The sequence below is a fragment of the Malurus melanocephalus genome, unplaced genomic scaffold (genome assembly GCF_030028575.1).
Source record: "Malurus melanocephalus ecotype Western Australia unplaced genomic scaffold, MMel_1.1 scaffold_225, whole genome shotgun sequence".
NCBI lineage: Eukaryota > Metazoa > Chordata > Aves > Passeriformes > Maluridae > Malurus > Malurus melanocephalus.
The window spans coordinates 52,098-69,613 of record NW_026623457.1 but is presented as its reverse complement, the minus strand read 5'-3'; the positions used below and the strand labels follow the sequence as shown (position 1 = coordinate 69,613).

General features: G+C 39.0%; 1 protein-coding gene across 1 annotated transcript in view; it reads right to left on the bottom strand.

Annotated features, from left to right (window-relative positions):
• The window catches only part of LOC130578400 (LIM domain-binding protein 2), an 82,067-nt gene that overhangs the window by 30,464 nt on the left and 34,087 nt on the right, over nucleotides 1-17,516 (bottom strand). The window contains exons 3-4 of the mRNA XM_057374465.1: nucleotides 16,696-16,818; nucleotides 15,025-15,108 (exon numbers count right to left, since the gene is read on the bottom strand). Coding sequence (XP_057230448.1) covers nucleotides 15,025-15,108; nucleotides 16,696-16,818 — 207 coding nt within the window. The remainder of the gene's footprint in view (nucleotides 1-15,024; nucleotides 15,109-16,695; nucleotides 16,819-17,516) is intronic.

Sequence of the window (17,516 nt, the reverse complement as noted above, 5' to 3'; positions counted from 1 at the left end):
GTTTAGTACCAAGAAGACAAATTAAACCAGGCTGGCCACAGGCAGAGCACGGAATAGCTGAGGATACACAAGCTTCTCTCCCTGGGTTTTACTGCGTGCACAACGCTGCAATTATTCCAAAGACGAAAATAGATCCTCTGTTCCAAAGAGGATCCATCCCTCTGCCAGAACCACTGAGCAGTGGAGTGACAGCTTTGCAYAGCCCCTTATTTCTGCCAGAGGGGAGTTCACCTTCTGGGGATAACCATGCCCAAAGAATTCCTGGAACCTTCCTTAAGGAAAAAAAGATCAGTTTGTGTGCCACCCAGCTGACTGCCCGCCCCATCGAGCACTGGGGACAGCAGGCAGGGCCACAGAGCTGCCTCACTCCAGCTGCACAGCAGGTCCCTCAGCCAGGAAGGACACTGTGTGCTTGTCACAAGATGGTAAGAGGKCTAAATCACAGATTAAGAGAAGAACTAAATTACAAATGTGCTTGACCATTTAATGTGGGAAGATCAAGCCACACTCTCTGCTGCTCACAGAAGAAAAAATATATAGAAATTTTGCTTGGTCTCCAGGCAAGAGTTTGAGCCACCCAGCAGCTTAGCTGTTATAAGAAGCATTATCTTTTTCCCCCCTTATTGACTACAAAATAGCCCAAAGTCACCAATAAGCAAAATGAGGGCTCAAAATACCAGCTCCCTGTGCAGGCTTAAAACAAAAGTTAAAATTATATCAAATCAACAATTACTCATTCCCACGGTGTTCCACCTGCCCTCATTAGGTTATAACWGAACAAATGTCAGAGATAACATTCAGGAAAAAGGTGTTCTTCCGATAAGGAAAATAGCTTTGTAGCAGTTCCTTTGGGGGGAAATAAATAGTCTTCCTTCCCTCCTTTTAAAAACAGACCAGCTGATCTATTACTAGATTTGTACAGTTTCATATAACAATGTCCTTAAACTGCTGTGTCTTGGTTAAAAAAATGCCATCAAGTCCCAAGATTATTAACTCAGTGATTTCCAGATAAGACTTGCAGTTTACATGTACAAATATCTTCTTACTAATTGCTGGTACTGCAAACCCTTGCTTGGACTTTGAAAGTCAAGCTGCATTCCTTGTGTTTCATGTATCAACACTGCACTCAGGCCTTAACAAATCTGTTGTAAAATGTGACTCAGAAAGGAAGAACCTCTCTAATCTGTGCATCTTCTGCAGCATGAACAGAAGAATCAAAAGGTAAATTCTTACTTTACTCAGATAGATAGGCAAAGACCAGAGGTATTCAAGGAGGAGCTGTTAATTTTTTTTTTTTTTTTTTTCAGATTTTAGCTCCATTTTGTGTACCCACATATACACTTCCAAGTGTCACAGGTTCTCCATGGCATTCAGCAGTTGTCCTCACACCTGGAATGTGTTCTGCTATGTACCAGTTGGTCACTTTGATGCTTGGCTGCCTTCAGTGCAGGCATCAGGCCTCTTCCAGAGACAAGTTTCATTCACTACTGGAAGTGTGTATGGTTGTTGAGCAAAAAGAGACTGCCATTTCTCCTGCTAGCTGACAGGGAAAATTGTTATTACCTGCTGTGATCCCAGTACACAGAAGAACAATAGTAGCATTTTCCTGTGACAGACATAATAGATATACACAAGCATGTGTTTCTGTTAATACAGAAAAAAACAGCTGAATGAAATGGTGATAATGATATCAGGAAAAAAATTAGAAGAGCAGGTCTTAAAGCTCATTCTTGGTCTGTGACCTCAGCTTAGCATTAAATTAAACATCAGAAAAAAAAAAAAAGGCATCCCAAAGTACCCACATTTAAGCATTCAACTCCAAGAGCATGAGCTACCAAAGTCCTGTGTTTCACCTACCTTTGAGATGTGTCTGGTACATACTCAAACAATTCAGAATTCACAAAACATCACGTTTAAGACTGTTAAGGCATAGCAGCTCTAGTAAACGGAATGTGCCAGCGCTGTTCTCTGGCAGTGAGGCCAAGTGTCAGAGAATGCCCTACCTTCACGAAGTTAAGCCTTCTTATGCACCAAAACAGGAGACTACACACAAATTCCCTTCCAGCAATGGACTGACTTTCTATCATCTATAACTGTGCCCAGGAATTCTTTGAGAGTCAACAAAGTAGGCAGGGACAGCTCTMTAAGAGTATAGACAGTGCATTCAGATACCAAAGAACACCACTAAATGCTGTTTAATATACAAAGATGAACACAACCTGAGGGTCTTGAATAAGCAAATGAGCTCTAAGTCAGACAGACCTGGGTGCTTAAGAACACAGAAATACAAGTTGTGTACACAGAAGAGAAACCACTAGCATCTTCACTCCAAAGGGCTAATTAGTCACTCTTTGGCTAAAAAAAAATGAATCCTGAGAGCAGACTGGAGAAGAAAAGTCCTTGTTTTTATTCAGCCACACTCTCCAGCAGCTGAAACAGTCTGGCTCCTTTTTTGACCCAGGGAGCCATGCCCTCCTGGGTGCATCATGGCCCAGCCTCAACAGGTTGCTCACAGCACCCACCATTATTTTTTAACCTTCTCATGGTGTTTGTGCACGAGGCTTTCCACTCCCTCAGGTTAAGTGGCATTTTGACCGATTTGTCAAGACTTTGGGGCAAGGGTTCTGGAATGTCAGATAAAGCCAGACATCACYTCCCACCTCCCATGCTGTGCTGTAAAAATAAACAAAACAGTGGCTGACTGAAACCAGGATGGAACAGATGCCTCTGGTGTCCCAAGCAATGAAATCCAAAATGATAAGCCTCCATTTGAAGGATGCAGTGAAGCCACAATGTCCGACTGTGGCTTTATGTCCTTCTAAGCATTCTCAGCTGTGCAAAGGATATAGTGGCTTTTATATTGCTAGAATAAAAAATAAAAAAAAAAAGAAGCAAAAATATCAGCTACTACGATGATGGGAGTGCAGGTAGACCTAGATTTTCAGAGTCCACAGAAAATGAGAAGGCATAACAAAATTCATTATATGAAATGGCATTACTGTGCTGGAACTTTCAGGCACATTTTCAATGATGACATGGACATATACTTTAGTAAATGTACGTACATGAACTTTTTTCCCCTCTCCATAATTATTTCTATTTTGTAATAGTTGCAAGAGGCTGCAGGCAATACATTTTCTTGTACTTTTTGGATGGCTGAAGTCATCTTTTTTTCCTGATGCTATGCAATTTATTCAAGGTGTTTAAGACTGATAACCAACCACAGATGCACTCCCTAGACTTTCCCATTGCTGCAGTAACACACTGCCTAAAATGGGCAACAAATATAGGGGTGGGTTTTTTTTCAACTAAATTGAGGAAAACACAAAATTTTATATTCATAAAAAAAATCTGTATGATAAGCAAGGAAGTCATCACAGATTAACCCCTTTGGGGCTTTGTTTAGGTCTTTTGAGCTCTCCCGAGTGGGAAGTTCCTCATCACCAGAGGTGTTTTCTGCACAGTCACAATTCCTATGATATTCTGGAGTCATACGGCCTTATTTATTAAAACACAGAAAGCTGAGTCCCTTTAAATGGGTGATCCTAAGAACCCTTGCAGACAGGAATAAAACAGCTAATGGGATCTGCCCATATTGCATTATTCCTAAGGCACAGACCATCTTTAAGTTAGATTGCAATGACAAATGGTTGTTTCCAGCTTTATATACATCACCTTCYATGATTACACATATAGATGAATAGCTTTTTGGACTGCATCTATAATTAACCTCAGACACTGTTTCAAGAACGTGATTTCAGCCTTACTAGTAGGAAGCTGAGCAAAAATGAATGGTATTAATTGTTTGGAAAAGCATATGTTTATATACCTAAAAGAAATGAGCATGARCAAAATGTAAGCAGATCATCTTTTAAAAGCTTTCTCAAAGCAAACTTGAAGAATATTAACTGCATATACTTCTTTAAGTTTTTCCCCTGTTTTGACCTGATTTTTTTTTTTTTATAACTTGGTATAATTCCACTGAAATCAACAACCCTCTTGTAGCTGATATCCTTTGAAGTTCTTTCTAATCTAATTTTTGTTCAGAAAGAAATGAAAAAAAAAAMCCCAAAACTTTGAACAATGAAATCAAACACTGGAAGTTAAAAATGTAAGCTCCCCTTAGGTTCAACTGAGAATATAAATTAGGGGTAAAAGCTAGCATGATACATTCACATTGAGAAATATTAAGCAGCCACAACTTCTACTTACACAAAGGCTTTATCAAGGACCAGAAACACTCTTCATAACAGTATCAAAAAAGCTGCTTTCCTCTTTAATTTCACTTAAAGGAAAAGGTGAGAAAAAAGCCTACAATATCATTCCAAACCAATAATCATTAAAAAAAAATGTTTTCTATTTTGACCCTTCCAATGATTTCTCTGGTTTTCTTTGCTTTTTAAGGAAGTGGTCTTAGCAGAATTTGATGCAAGAAATGTGGGARGACTGTGTAAGCAGAAAAGTGAAAATACCTTCATAGACAGCATCCTTCTCAAGTCTYCTGGGGGCCTACAGTGCTTTGGTTTATGCAGATAGGTTTTGTTTCTGCTGCTTTTCCTCTTGCTTCATGTATTTCTGATCCCTGCTCCAGTAGTCAGTGAAAAAGAAAAMGTTCTTGTTGCCTCTGTGGTGGTTTTTTTGGTCTATGAGGCAGGCACTGTTTTCCTTTTAACAGGGCTTGTACTCAGAAGAGCCTTGAGAACATTTGGGCTTCTCCCTGTGGTCTGAGCAGAACTGGGCTGATTAGCAGAGGCTTTGGAGAAAGCCTTGGAGGTCAGACCACGGCAGAATCCACGTGTCCTTCACTGCTGTRATTAATCTGATGGTGTTCATACCTCGTATTTCTACAGGTATTGAAATACAGGAGAAGCTTTGCACCCACTGATGTCACTCTGGGGAAAGGTTCACTGCTTTCCAAGATGTTATTCCAGTTTGTTTACTGGTGAGATTGAAAGCAGAAGTTTTTCTTATAATTTATTGTAGCAACAGAAAACTTAGATAGTAAAATGGCCCACAGTAGGAATCTAAATATTAAAATAAGACTGTAGRAATCAACCTATCTTTATATTTAACYAGAAAAAAATTCCAAGAAACTGAGAAATAAACAGACCAGATGGTCTTCGTAATGCCATTAGATAAAGGAGGCACCCAAAAGAAACTAAAAGTATCATGAATACGATATTTAGTGATAACACTAAGAGACTTCAAGAAGATACAGTTTGCTCTGAATCATTTGTCGTTCTCCATACACYGTTAACTATCATAATGAGCAAGCTGTATTTCATGTTCCTTTTCTTACTTCAATCATTTTAGTAAAATTAATTCATTTAAAAAATTACATTGTTCAAGGGTACTTAGCAATAGAATATATGATATACTCTCCTTTGTATGGCTGAACATCTCATCTCACACACTAAGAATACAYTAGAATACCACCATGATGTTGGGACAGTTATAAAAAACACACTTGCTATTAAATAGAGTATAATATGTCAAATGACACCATAACTCTAATACATCTTGTCAAAAGCTAATCAGTGAAAAGGTCTGGTGTAGCATTTAGAAGATGGAAATTTACTTCCTTCCTTTGTGTATCACTATTAAAAAATGATTTCATTTTATATTTCATTAATTGGACTGGAAAGTCTCTAGAAAGAAACCTCTGTCTTCCTGTAGACATGGCACCGACATTCCATTTGGTAGGCAGCAGAAATACTGAAAAGCTGGAGTAGCAAAGTACCAGAATGGGACAAGGTCTGCTCCAGAGTACTGTGATCTCTTCCTAATCACCAACACCATTTTGTTTGGGCAGTGCTTGTGTTTTGATCCAGCATGACTGAGTCCAATCCTGCTTTATAAATGAAATGCTATGAAATCTTAGCTAGGGAATAGAGCTGTGGAGTATTTTTTTTTTTTATGTGACTCATAGTTACTTTATGTAAAACCATCTTATCTTGGGTAGAAATGGTGCACAGTCCTTTAATTAAATCAGCTCTAAGTTTTGCCTGAATGATTAATAAAATGAGAAAATTCTCTGTCTTGCTATGAAAGCTCTATTTTTTTTTTATTCCTCCATTCTTTTCTATGCTTGAACTCTTTCTTCAAATCAGATCCCCAAGTTGATATTTGTTCCTTTGGGCTCACCTAAGAATTATAATCTGTGATTAATCAAGCTAWTTCTCCTTTGTCACAAAAGTCCAAAAGAAAAGGAAAACAAAAAAGCAATAAAAATAACCATTTGTTGTTGCTGTTCATGAAGCATGACATTTTCATGGCTAAAACTGCCTAAAGGAAAAGAGAAATTAATTTCAATAAATTGGATTTTATGTGTATAAAATACCTCTGAACAAATGAAAAACTATGAGATGACATTTGGATCAAAGGAGATGTACCCATTGACTCTAATGGATGTTGAACTGGATCTCTGATTAACAAACTGCTTTATTATGAGTAATCGTGAGGCAGCAACACCAAGCAGAGAAGGTGGCAAGGCAAGGATAAAGGAAGCAATTCAGAGTAGGGAGGAATATTTAACACAGCACAGTTTTCTAGCTAAACACAGCAATAGAAATGACACAATTCTCGTGTCAGTTCTCCATATCTCTGCTCACAAGGCTTGTGTGAGCATCAGTACAGGTCTGGTGCAGCACCTTTGCTCATTGGTGCTGCCTATAAATTCTCCACATTACATCCTATGGATCTACCTGAAGCAGGGTAAACACAAAATTATGGGCTTTCATTTATGAATTTGATACACATGTAGATATTCCTTTTAATATCAACAGAAGGTATGCTCAGAAATCAAAAGGAATGCACAAATCTGCACATCAGTGATGGACACCGATATTCATACGTGTGTGCATGCAGCAGGGAAAATATTTTCTACAGTCTTCCAGTAGGAGAATAATGACAATTAATTGCAAAGTTAGTAAAGAGATTGGTTCATAAGATGCCTACAGAAATGAGTGTTCCATTTATATTGACATGTAAGTGTATACACATAAAATTTCCTTTTTCACTCGAAGTAGTGCAAAAAATCAACCTTGTCTCTCTATGCTTATTTTGTTTTCAAGTTCTGTAATTTATGRTAATCAGCTTTGAGCAAGTGTCTACTCCTCTAAATTCTGCTGCTTAAAGTCAGTAGTCACTCCCATGAACACATTTAGGACAGTGTGAAACAATAATAGCTCAGACACAATCAATTTAATGTTCCAGATCCAGAAGAATGAAGGGGAAATCTACAGTTTTATGGAATTCTCCTTWATCTGTAGGATTCCCCAGCTTTTTCTTGTCTTCTTCTATCAGTGCTGGCAAATTTGGAGACAAAGTCCAGCTTGGACAGGTGCCAGCTGATATGAATCCATGATGCTACTCTCTTCTCTGCYCAGCACAAGTACCACTTGGGGAGCTATTAAGGATGGTCATGATTTAGGTGAAAATGATTAGRTTAGTTCTGTCATCAAATCAGTCAGCTGACCTGGCTCCAATGGTGCTTGCACCAGTAAAAGGGAGGTGACCRCAAGACAAACTTAGCTTTGTGTGTGCTAGTCTCTAACCTAGACTAATAGTCTCTAAACTGTTTTACTGCTTAGAGTGAGATTTTGGTATTCAGGTTCTGCTGTGAATATAAAATGGTGAAATTACAGATTAGAAAATGGAAGTATATGAGAAAACTAAAGAGACAAAGTGGGTGGGTATCCTCCTTAAACACAAGGATCACACAAGAAAGATAAAGGCTTCTCAGAGACACCCTAGAAGTAGAATCAAACTCAAAGAAAACCTTCTATTCAAAAGTCAAATTTTAGCTGTAGATGCATTAAAGAAGACCCCTCCAGCAGAGGTGGGTAAACAGTAATGCTGTTTTACCAATAGAAAGAGTGGTAGAGGAAGGGAAGGGGACAAGGAGGCTAACCAGTAAAAGTAACTATGTGTAGAAAATTACTTCACAAGGCTATATGAGCTACTCGATTGTGCTATCACTATAGACAGACTCATAAAATTAACTTAATTAAGGTGAAAAATATGAGCATACAGGATTCCCTTTCCAGATGCAGAGCAGACCTTAGGGCTCCCATAAGCTTTCCACAATAAATATTTTAAGTTCTAAACCAACTCCTTCCAAGAACAAAGATTTGAACCACTAGCTTTGCATTAAAGCCTATTTCTTGACCTCTTCAGAGCACTCATTCCTCCCTGCATAACAATTCATACCAAATACTGATGGATATTCAATATTAAACAACTAATTAAAATTTTTGCTGTTTTCATTGCTTTGAACAAGAAGCTGGTTTGGGCACTTTCAGGTCTTCATACAAATTGTACCTCTGCAGGTCTCATTCCTAAACTTAATTAATAGTTATTATTATTTATGACTGTACCGCATACCAGTCCAAGCTTTAAATTGGTCTTCTAAAAAGAGAGCCTGTGGCTGTATTCATGGACTTTTTTTCTTCATCTTTTCTCTTTTCTGAAATAACATTATTAGTTCAAATCTTGTAGCTTGTTTTCATATGACTAGTGCTTTGTCTTTGTCTCTCCTTTTCTCCCTTTTACCCTTCTGACATTTTTAATTTTAAACTGCTTCAACCTAACTTCATTCTGATTTCTTACTCATGGGTGCTTCAAGGACTCACATCACTGATTATCATCCTTCCATTCTTATTAGTCCAGACCTTAATTTTATTTCAAAGGTCATATGGTCTGTATGTCCAGTGAGCACAGTAACTGGTTTATGTTCATACACACACATTTTTCTCCTTAACTGATACTCATGAGCCTGYTAGTGCTCTTTGTGTGACAACTGGCCATTACCATCTCCAGAATACTGTCAAAATCTGCCATTTCTGCTAAAATCCCAGTGTGTACTCTGATTTTTGTTGTCTCTTCTTGTCTGTTCCCATTCCCCACTTTTCACTGACTTCTGAGATTTCTGATATTGGCAGACACCAACATCTGTTTCTCAGTCATTAGGAGCAGAAGAGGACACTACTGCACCAGCTCACTGTATTCTCCAGTGAGAATGGTTTAAAATTGCCATCTGATTTTTTTAAATGCTATTGGATTTCCTCCATCTTTTTTTTTGTTTCTCATGCTGTGCAATTTTCCYATTTGTTTAAGCAAAATACTTTGAAATCAAGGGATGAAAAGCACACCACCATTATTTCTAACAATATGAATGTTATTTTTCCAATTCATGCCCTATCCAGAGATTGCTTCAGATTCCATCTTTGCTTTACAAAATTTCTAAGTTGGTGCTTAATTCTCTATCTGTCGCATCTTCTGCAACTCTCCCATTCCCATTCTCTCTGATRTTTCATGCTTATGATGAATTAACTCCTGATATAACTATACTGTGAAGTTCTGTCTTTATTAAAAAAGTGAAAAGCTAACATTTGACTGTATGAGCTTTTGCAAAGAATACATTTCTTCTCATTTGTTATTCTGAAAGTAACATATAACACTGTCCCTAAAGYGTTAGAGGCATAAAAGAGAGGAACAGAAACCACTGTGATCATTACTAAAATAAATGCTAAGAAATTACATTACCAGAAAACTTTGGCAGAATCAGCTAATTACAGTTGGCACAGATAGATTATGCACAGCCAGCTACAGTAATCTGAATCCTTCTGTGAGAACCCTCTAGTTTTGACTGTATTTTCCTGTTTAGAGCTACCCCAAGCTGGATTCGTTTAGACTGAAAAATTCCATAATTTATAGGAGCTGAGACTACAAAGATCATTTCTGCTGTCAGCATATATGGTACAAAGGATTCTTTAAAATTTTGGCAGCTTTCCTRTGAGAGTCACCAAAATGATGAAATGGTCCAAACCCCCTCCTTGGAGTGCTTGAGAACCCACCCTTAACAGAACTYATTCACATCCAGCAGGATACAGCACCTGAACACATCCTGTTTCCCTAGCACCCCCCATTCAGAGCACAGCACAGAGCTGATGAAGTTCCTCAATGTAGAGCTTCGCTTGCAGCTACTGGTGACATGGAAATATGGCAGAAGCAGGGGACTGCAGAACAAGGAAGGATAGGTTTTAGAGTAGCCCAATGCTGCTTTAACAAACTGCCCCTGTTCCCAAGCTTTACTGTGATACTCAGTCGTGGGAAAAGAATTTTCACCAGCGTGTTTTCAAAAACACCATCTACCTTTTCAAATTTATAGCCAGCCTTAGACAACAGACTGCGTCCAACAGCAATAGTTTTGTTGCTAGTACATGGGGTGAGATGAAATCCTGAGTGCTCTGCAAAATCAGGCCCTGCTTTCTCAGAATAGCCCCCTTCCCTTAGCTGTCCCCTCAGACTGTCCCAGTRCCCATCCATGTGTACTAATCCCACATGTGCTCACTGGGAATGACAGACAATGCCTCCTGAGCWGGTAGAAGCCATGCAGCCATTGAGGTCTGCAGCTGAGATGGAATCACAGAGTCATTTAGGTTGGGGAGCTCCTCTGAGATCATCGAGGCCAGCCCCAAACTCAGCACTGCAATGCCACCACTAAGCCACGTGCCAAAGTGCCATCTCCTCAGGTTGCTTAAATTCCTCCWGGAATTGTGACTCCACCACTTCCCTGGGCAGCATAATGATGCTGGGGACACCCCTGTAGGAAAATGAGTAGCACTTGAGCACTTTCTACTGAGTGAGGGCTCGTCATACTATGCATTGGGGAGTCTGAGAAAGCCTGATGATGTAGTTTGATGATGATCACATAGCTCACAAAGGGAAATGAGTTCATATTGCATGTGTGACCAAAAATGTAGCATTTCTTCTCCCCCAAGCACCTGACTTCGCATCTTTAACATGTAAACTTTCTCCTTCTTTGCTGAAGATACACCAACAGCTGTAAAATATTGACCAGATAGCTGCCCCAAACTGTTATGGATTAGAAGTAAAATAGCTTCAAAATAATTTGGATATCTTTCCCATGCTGGAAACCATATTTGGAAAAACAAATTTCCCTTCACATTAAAGAAAACTGTTGCATGTGTGTCTATTTTGCATGTGCAAAAGAAAATTTTGTGTACACAATGGGTATGCATACAAATGGCTTTTGATTACAGTGTAAGTAGTGCCTTTAGAAAATTGTGTCCCATTAAATAATTTACATTATCCTCCTAGCAGAGGAAATCCAAAAGTGTGTGGCAAGGAACTAAATTAGTGAAAGTGAGAACTCAGAAAATATTGTCCTCTGTGTAGCAATAGTAACACTTCATTATTGTMTTACGTAGAAAACAACAAATTGGATAATTTGTGGCTCAGATAAGCAATCCCTGGTTAACAGAGTCATACAGGATGTGAGGGGAACATATGTTCCCCTGCCTGGACACCTCTCCTGATGCAGAGTGTGATGCTCTGTCACACCAACTCTAACTCTGCCACGAGCAGATGCAGATTTAGCTCCATTAACATCGAGAAAGTGGCTACCAGAGCAGAGCAMAGCGTGGGGAGAACACAACAAACACATCTGGGAAAGAGCTCTAAGAAATCACTCCAGCCCAGCCAGTGTAAGGGTTTTGAAAACCAGCTGGGCAAGATGCAACTGTATTTTGAGACTCAGGCCAGGTAGTCCTGCCTGACAGTAGAAGCAGACTTTAAAAAAATGTCAGAAATTTAAAGAGACTGAATCATTTTATAGATGGCAGCAAGAAATATCTGAGTACCAAATTTTGAATAATGCTGCTAGTATAGAGCTATTGTTTTTAGMGTACATTCAAATCCATTATGCATTGAAGATATAAATAAAATAGCTTAGCAACTAAAAAATTACATAGAAAAAAATTAAAGTAACATGGGGATGAAGTTATTATAGCTTGGTGGAAACTGTTCTCAATGTTACCTTCACCTTCAAACTCTGTACAGGATTCCTGTTTGTTCCTGAACTCATACTGACTGAGACTAGGTCTTGGCCTTATTATCTGATAGTTTGTAATATCTACTACTTGATGACTTGATAAGAAATTACATTTTAAAAAGCTTGATATTAATTTAAAACCTACAAGGTTTTGCTCATTATTTCTGAGACAGCCTATTCAGTTCCTAGTCAGCAGCTACAGCAAAGTACGCTGACCCCATTGATGAGGTAATCAATTATGCTGGAACAAAACAAACTCGTAACTAGAAAGAAAGGAAGCCTATGGTTTTATACAGAGCCAGAGAAAACAGAGAGAAAGAGCATTTGGCAATTGAACAGGACAAAACATTTCATTCCCAGGTTCCAAGAAGATATATTTTAAATTTGTATTAAATACGATTTACAAAATCAATGTTCTTCTATGCTGGACAGCTTTACTTGGAGTGAATGAAGACAAACCAGGGCACACATCCAACGCTGTGGCTCTACAAGCATGTGGCACTCAGGAATGGTGGTTTACATGCCAGCAACTGCAATTATCCCAACTAGCAATGATTTAGCATTCTGTGATGTCTAGAGCCCMAAAAATACAAGCTATGCCTTTATATCACAACCATCTGAAATCCAGGTTTAAATTCTGCCTTTAAAGAAACTGCAGCACAGCTTGCTGCTGTGTGCACRTTGGAGAATAAAAATGATTAATTCCGCCCATCAGTGAAGTTTTTGCTTATGAGTATCACAAGCCTTTGCTGTGTGCAGCAGAAAAAAAAGAAAATAATTTTTACGTTTAGTTTCTGATCCTTATTCAAAACCATGCAACAGTGCTAATTACTAAACACTGGGAAGACTAAATGAAATATCATAAAATGCTGACTTAAAAACCCACAAAACAGAACACCTTAAACCTAAGCACATTTACCACATTATTTTAGTGCATGAATTCAGAAAAGATTTTAATGTAAAAATTAACAGAGGAAAGTAACTGGAAAAGAGGCAAATCAAAATGTGATACAAGCCGCCATGATGAGCTGAACATCTGAAAAAAGCACAGAATGATCAATCCCTCACCACAAGAAAAAGAGACATGTAAAGATTGGCTTGAGAAAAAAAAAAAGATTTCCTCTTGGAATCACCACAGCAGGAGCCAGAGGAAGCTTTGCACCCAGAGACCTAATGTCGTCTGTTAAGCTAACAAAACTAGTCTGGAAGAAGAAAAAAGTAAGACTTCATCTTTTCATCCCCTTCCACTTCACTGCTCATCTCCCTAGCTCTTATCTTGATCCCAGTTTTCTTTTTCCGATTTTTTTTTCCTCCCTCTCCCTCTTCCTTTCTTGCTTTTTTTTTTTTTTTTTTTTTTTTTTTTTTTTTTTTTTTTTTTTTTTTTTTTTTTATGCTGACAGAGGGAGCCGCATGGGTCCCTGATGCCAGCTGCCTCCTGACAGGAACCCTGCCTTTGTCATTTGTCCCATTGAGCCATCACAGGCTGCACCACAGAGGAGCCAGAAGGGGTCGGTGACAGAGGCAGTGCTGTGAATTCCACCCTGGGATCCTCGTGGAGGCTGCTGTGGACCAGCCCGAGCGGGTGTCACTGTGTCCCATCACACTCAGGGGTGACCCTGGAGCGGGTCAGTGCCTCGTGACACTGGACAGCTTGCAGAGAAACCACAGAGACAGCTTACCTAAATCAGCCAATTCCTGCCCTGTTTGCCACAAGGATGTCATGCCAAACTTGCCATGACCGAGGAGGAATCCCCAGTGCGATTTTCTCTAGGATRTGCTCTAGGATGCCTCACGACAAAACAATGGCAGCATGGCTGCAGGGCTGCCAAAGCACAAGAGCTGCTCTCTGTACCAAATCCCAAATAAAACTAACCACGAGAATACAAYGTGCATTACACAGACGTGTTAATCTTACGTTTACACACGGAAAAATCCTGATGCAATGTATTATTCCTCTGAGGTTTTATGCCACGTCCTTCTTCCTGTTACAATAGAGCAGACCTGCCCTGCRCAACTCAGGCTATAATTTGAGCAGTAATTTTTACATTAACACCACAGAAGCAGCAATCAGCAATGCTTAGGCTGTTGGGAGAGGATGTACAACCACAGGCTGTCTATAAACYGTAGGGATACAGTGAGAGATCTCACCACACATCTCTGTTCTGCACACTGTCTCCCCTGGAGATCAAAACACTCTGGGGACAGGGCTCCATCCATCCATGGGGAAGGGTGTTACAAGGTTCATAGAACTGAATGAGGTATAGCTAAATTGCAGACTCAAATACAGCTCTACATTAGGCTGGAAATAACTGCATTTCCAGTGTTTGTGTTATCTTAAAAAAATGCCTTGAATAATTATTCACACAATTAAAAGGAATAAAACCTGATACTCTTGGCCAAGTTAGCTTGGTGTATCATTGAGCAATTTGCCTCATTTCATCCACTAATGGCACATCTAGAAACAGGAAAAATCTGAAATTTAAGCTTGAAATACGAACTCTACAAATCTGTCTTTCTATGTATGTATTGTGAGCCTACACCAGGGAATACTTTCAAAAATAAAAATAAACATCTAAACTTTGAATGCACTTTAAGGGTCAAAAAGCAATGGGAACAAATGCATTATTTAATCATAAAACCCACACTCGATTCAGTGCAAGGCTAAGGAGGAATCTCAGGCTCCCAGAGGCATATGAAGTGAGGACTGCTTTGAGRGACTGTGGCAAACAGGGCTGGAGCTGGAGCCCTCAGCCCTGCCTCAGCCTGGGAGAGGTGGCAAGGTTGAAAAACTGGAGAAGACAGGCAGCTTTTAAAAAGAATTAGCTGCCATTTTCTCAGGCACAGTGAAACTGAGAGGAAAAATGTCGGGAACGTCTTGCTCACAAAAAAAATAAAGACATTATTCAAAACTGAGAAGAAAGACTGTTAAAAAGAGGGGCTACTCACACAAGGCTTGGAGTGAATGATAAAATTCTCAGCCTTTTTAATAGCCCATTTTTATCAGCTTCATCTCTACTGCAGTGTCTTTGTTTTTCCCTTCACCCTCATTAAGGGTTGGGTCAATTTCTTACCTGACTGACACAGGCTCTGCTCTCATTACCTTGACTCAAAGCCAACAGAAACTTTTAAAAAATGCTCACAATAATCATCAGCTATGGTATGCTTACCCTGAGGTAGTTGAGGGTGAAGTTTGTCAGACCCATTCGAGTGATGTTTTTGGACAGCTGCTCCAGCACCTGAGGGTCTTGTGCCTAAACAACAAAGGAAAAAAGAATTCTCACTTTGCTTTTCATTGTTTTTTTTTTTTTTTTTTCCTATGTGCTTAGTGGACTGTAAGGAGGATTCCCTGAAAAGCAGTGCCACTGCTATGGAAAAATTACATATTGATACTAATTTTACATAATAAGGTAGAGTTCCATGTGCATAAGAAAATATAAAGCATTATGAAATTGGAGTGGACTTAAGACTGTTTTCCAATATCTTCCTTTGATCCCTGCCCATCCATTCCAAAGAAAGAGCTAAGAGGTCTGGTCATGCAGGTGAGCAGAGCCCCACCAAGGAGCTTCCTGAGGGATTGCAGTACMCTTCTATTTGTTGGCTGGCAGTCCCAGGAGACAAGACAGAAAAAGGCAGGAATAAAGAACACATCACTTTCTTTTTCGGTAAGAAACTGCAGCAGAAAGACCTCATCAATATGTGACATTAGGACAGTCTGGACAACCCTTCTGATCTGAGTCATTTTCCCAGAATTAAACAGGGAAAAATGCAAGTATAGTCCTTCTCTGACCCTAGCCAGAGCTTTACCTGTGAGACCAGCCTCCTCTTTAAAATGAGATCAATCTCATTACTAAAATTAATACCTGCTGGTTGCTGTCTAACCTGCTTCCACTCTGAATTGTAGCAGCCCCCTAAATACATAATGTCGCTCATTGTCCCTTAATGGGATACTGGCAATGAGTTCAGTTGATCAGTCCCCTAGAACAGCAGATAATCCTGGGACAGAAAAGGTTGGGCAGGTTTTCAGAGGTGCTTTCTTCAGGCTTGTAACAGCACTCYGAAAAAAAGTCCTGGCTGCTTAAGCTATTTAAAATTCCTCAYTAAGGATATATCTTTATCTATGGATATCTCAGTAACTCGACATGAAAATGCAGGAACATCTTTGGGTCTGTGGTCTTACCCTTCATAAAAGCATAGTCCTGCAATTSATTTTGTATATCAAGGCACTACTAGTAGGAATGCCTCTATGGTGAAGAACTGAAAGTGTCAATAGCAGCATGTTCTTTGTTTCTCCACAATTTACCTYAGTGTATTTTGACTTTAACTTGCAGAATATTTAATATTTTAAAGTTTCATTCTGTGTGTTTTTGTTCAATAACAAAAGGAAGTCAYGAAATGTGTAACAAAAGAAGACCTGGATTAAAATTCTAAAGGTTTCTAAGTAAATATATGGTAATTTCTTATCTTCTGTCTATGCAAGGGTAACAACAGTTTATTTCATTTAAAGCTTGAAAAATCATTTGTATGTACAATAATAAAAATTCACAGACTTTGGTGTAGTTCATATCAATAGAAAGAGATTTTGGACCCAAATCATACACACCACCAAGTGGGATTAAAAAGAAAATTACGTGCTAAAATAGAATGAAAACATAGCAACAGTGGCAACAATAAAGAGCACTGAGAAACAAGGGAGTGATGAAAGAACTTGTAAATAGATGTAGTTGCAGGCAAACCAAAATATTTATAGTTAATTGCCTTGGGTGTGAAATTTGCTGGAGTTCTTCATAAACCTAATCTCATCACTTTGCATTCGGTCAAACGAATAAAGGATTACTTACATGCATGGCTAGAATGCTGCGTGGGACTAATTCTCTGTATTGTCTAATAGTAAAGTGCCATGTTTTTATTCTCATAAGATCATCAAAAGTAAACTCCAAGATAAGACGTCCTTCTGTGCATACCTAGAATACATAAAATGAATGAAATAAATTCCCAGGAATTTTGTTTTCAGTGGTATTGTATCATCGATTCAACAACATTCGAAAATATCAGAGCAGTATTCTATTGTTCATCTCTGCTAGATTAATTGTTTTTCGTTCTCTTGGGGAGAAAAAATGAATGTGGGAAAATTACTTCATAGGCCTCACCTCAGAAACAGTAACTTATAATGCTATAGATTTTATAGCGTTTTACAAACAGAATATTGTGCACTAAATCTTATTTATTGCATCAATTCTCTTTCACTCACAGTTTGGTGCTGCTAATTAATGACTGAACCTCGCAGTAGAGGTGACTGTGGTGCAACTGAGTGCACTTGATGGCAAGTTGCTGAACCAGTCGTTCCCAGACTGTTTTAGGCTGCCCTTTCCTTACTATAGCTTGGCACATAAATCATTCTTTCATGTCCCATTGGAGTAGGCAGTGCCCTGAATGCCTGTGGTTAAACCGTTTTTTTTCCTAATTTTTTTCTTGTYYTTTCCAAGTGTCCTTGTCTTTCCYGAACATTTGGTCYTGTTGGGTTTGTGTTTTGTGGTTTTGTTTTTCGTTTATTTGGTTTTTTTAATTTCTTATCTAGTTTTATTAATCTCCCCTTCCAAGGAAAGCCAGATGGRTGTCTTTCATGGGGCTCCATGAGCTGCATTGGCTCACAGGTCTGAGG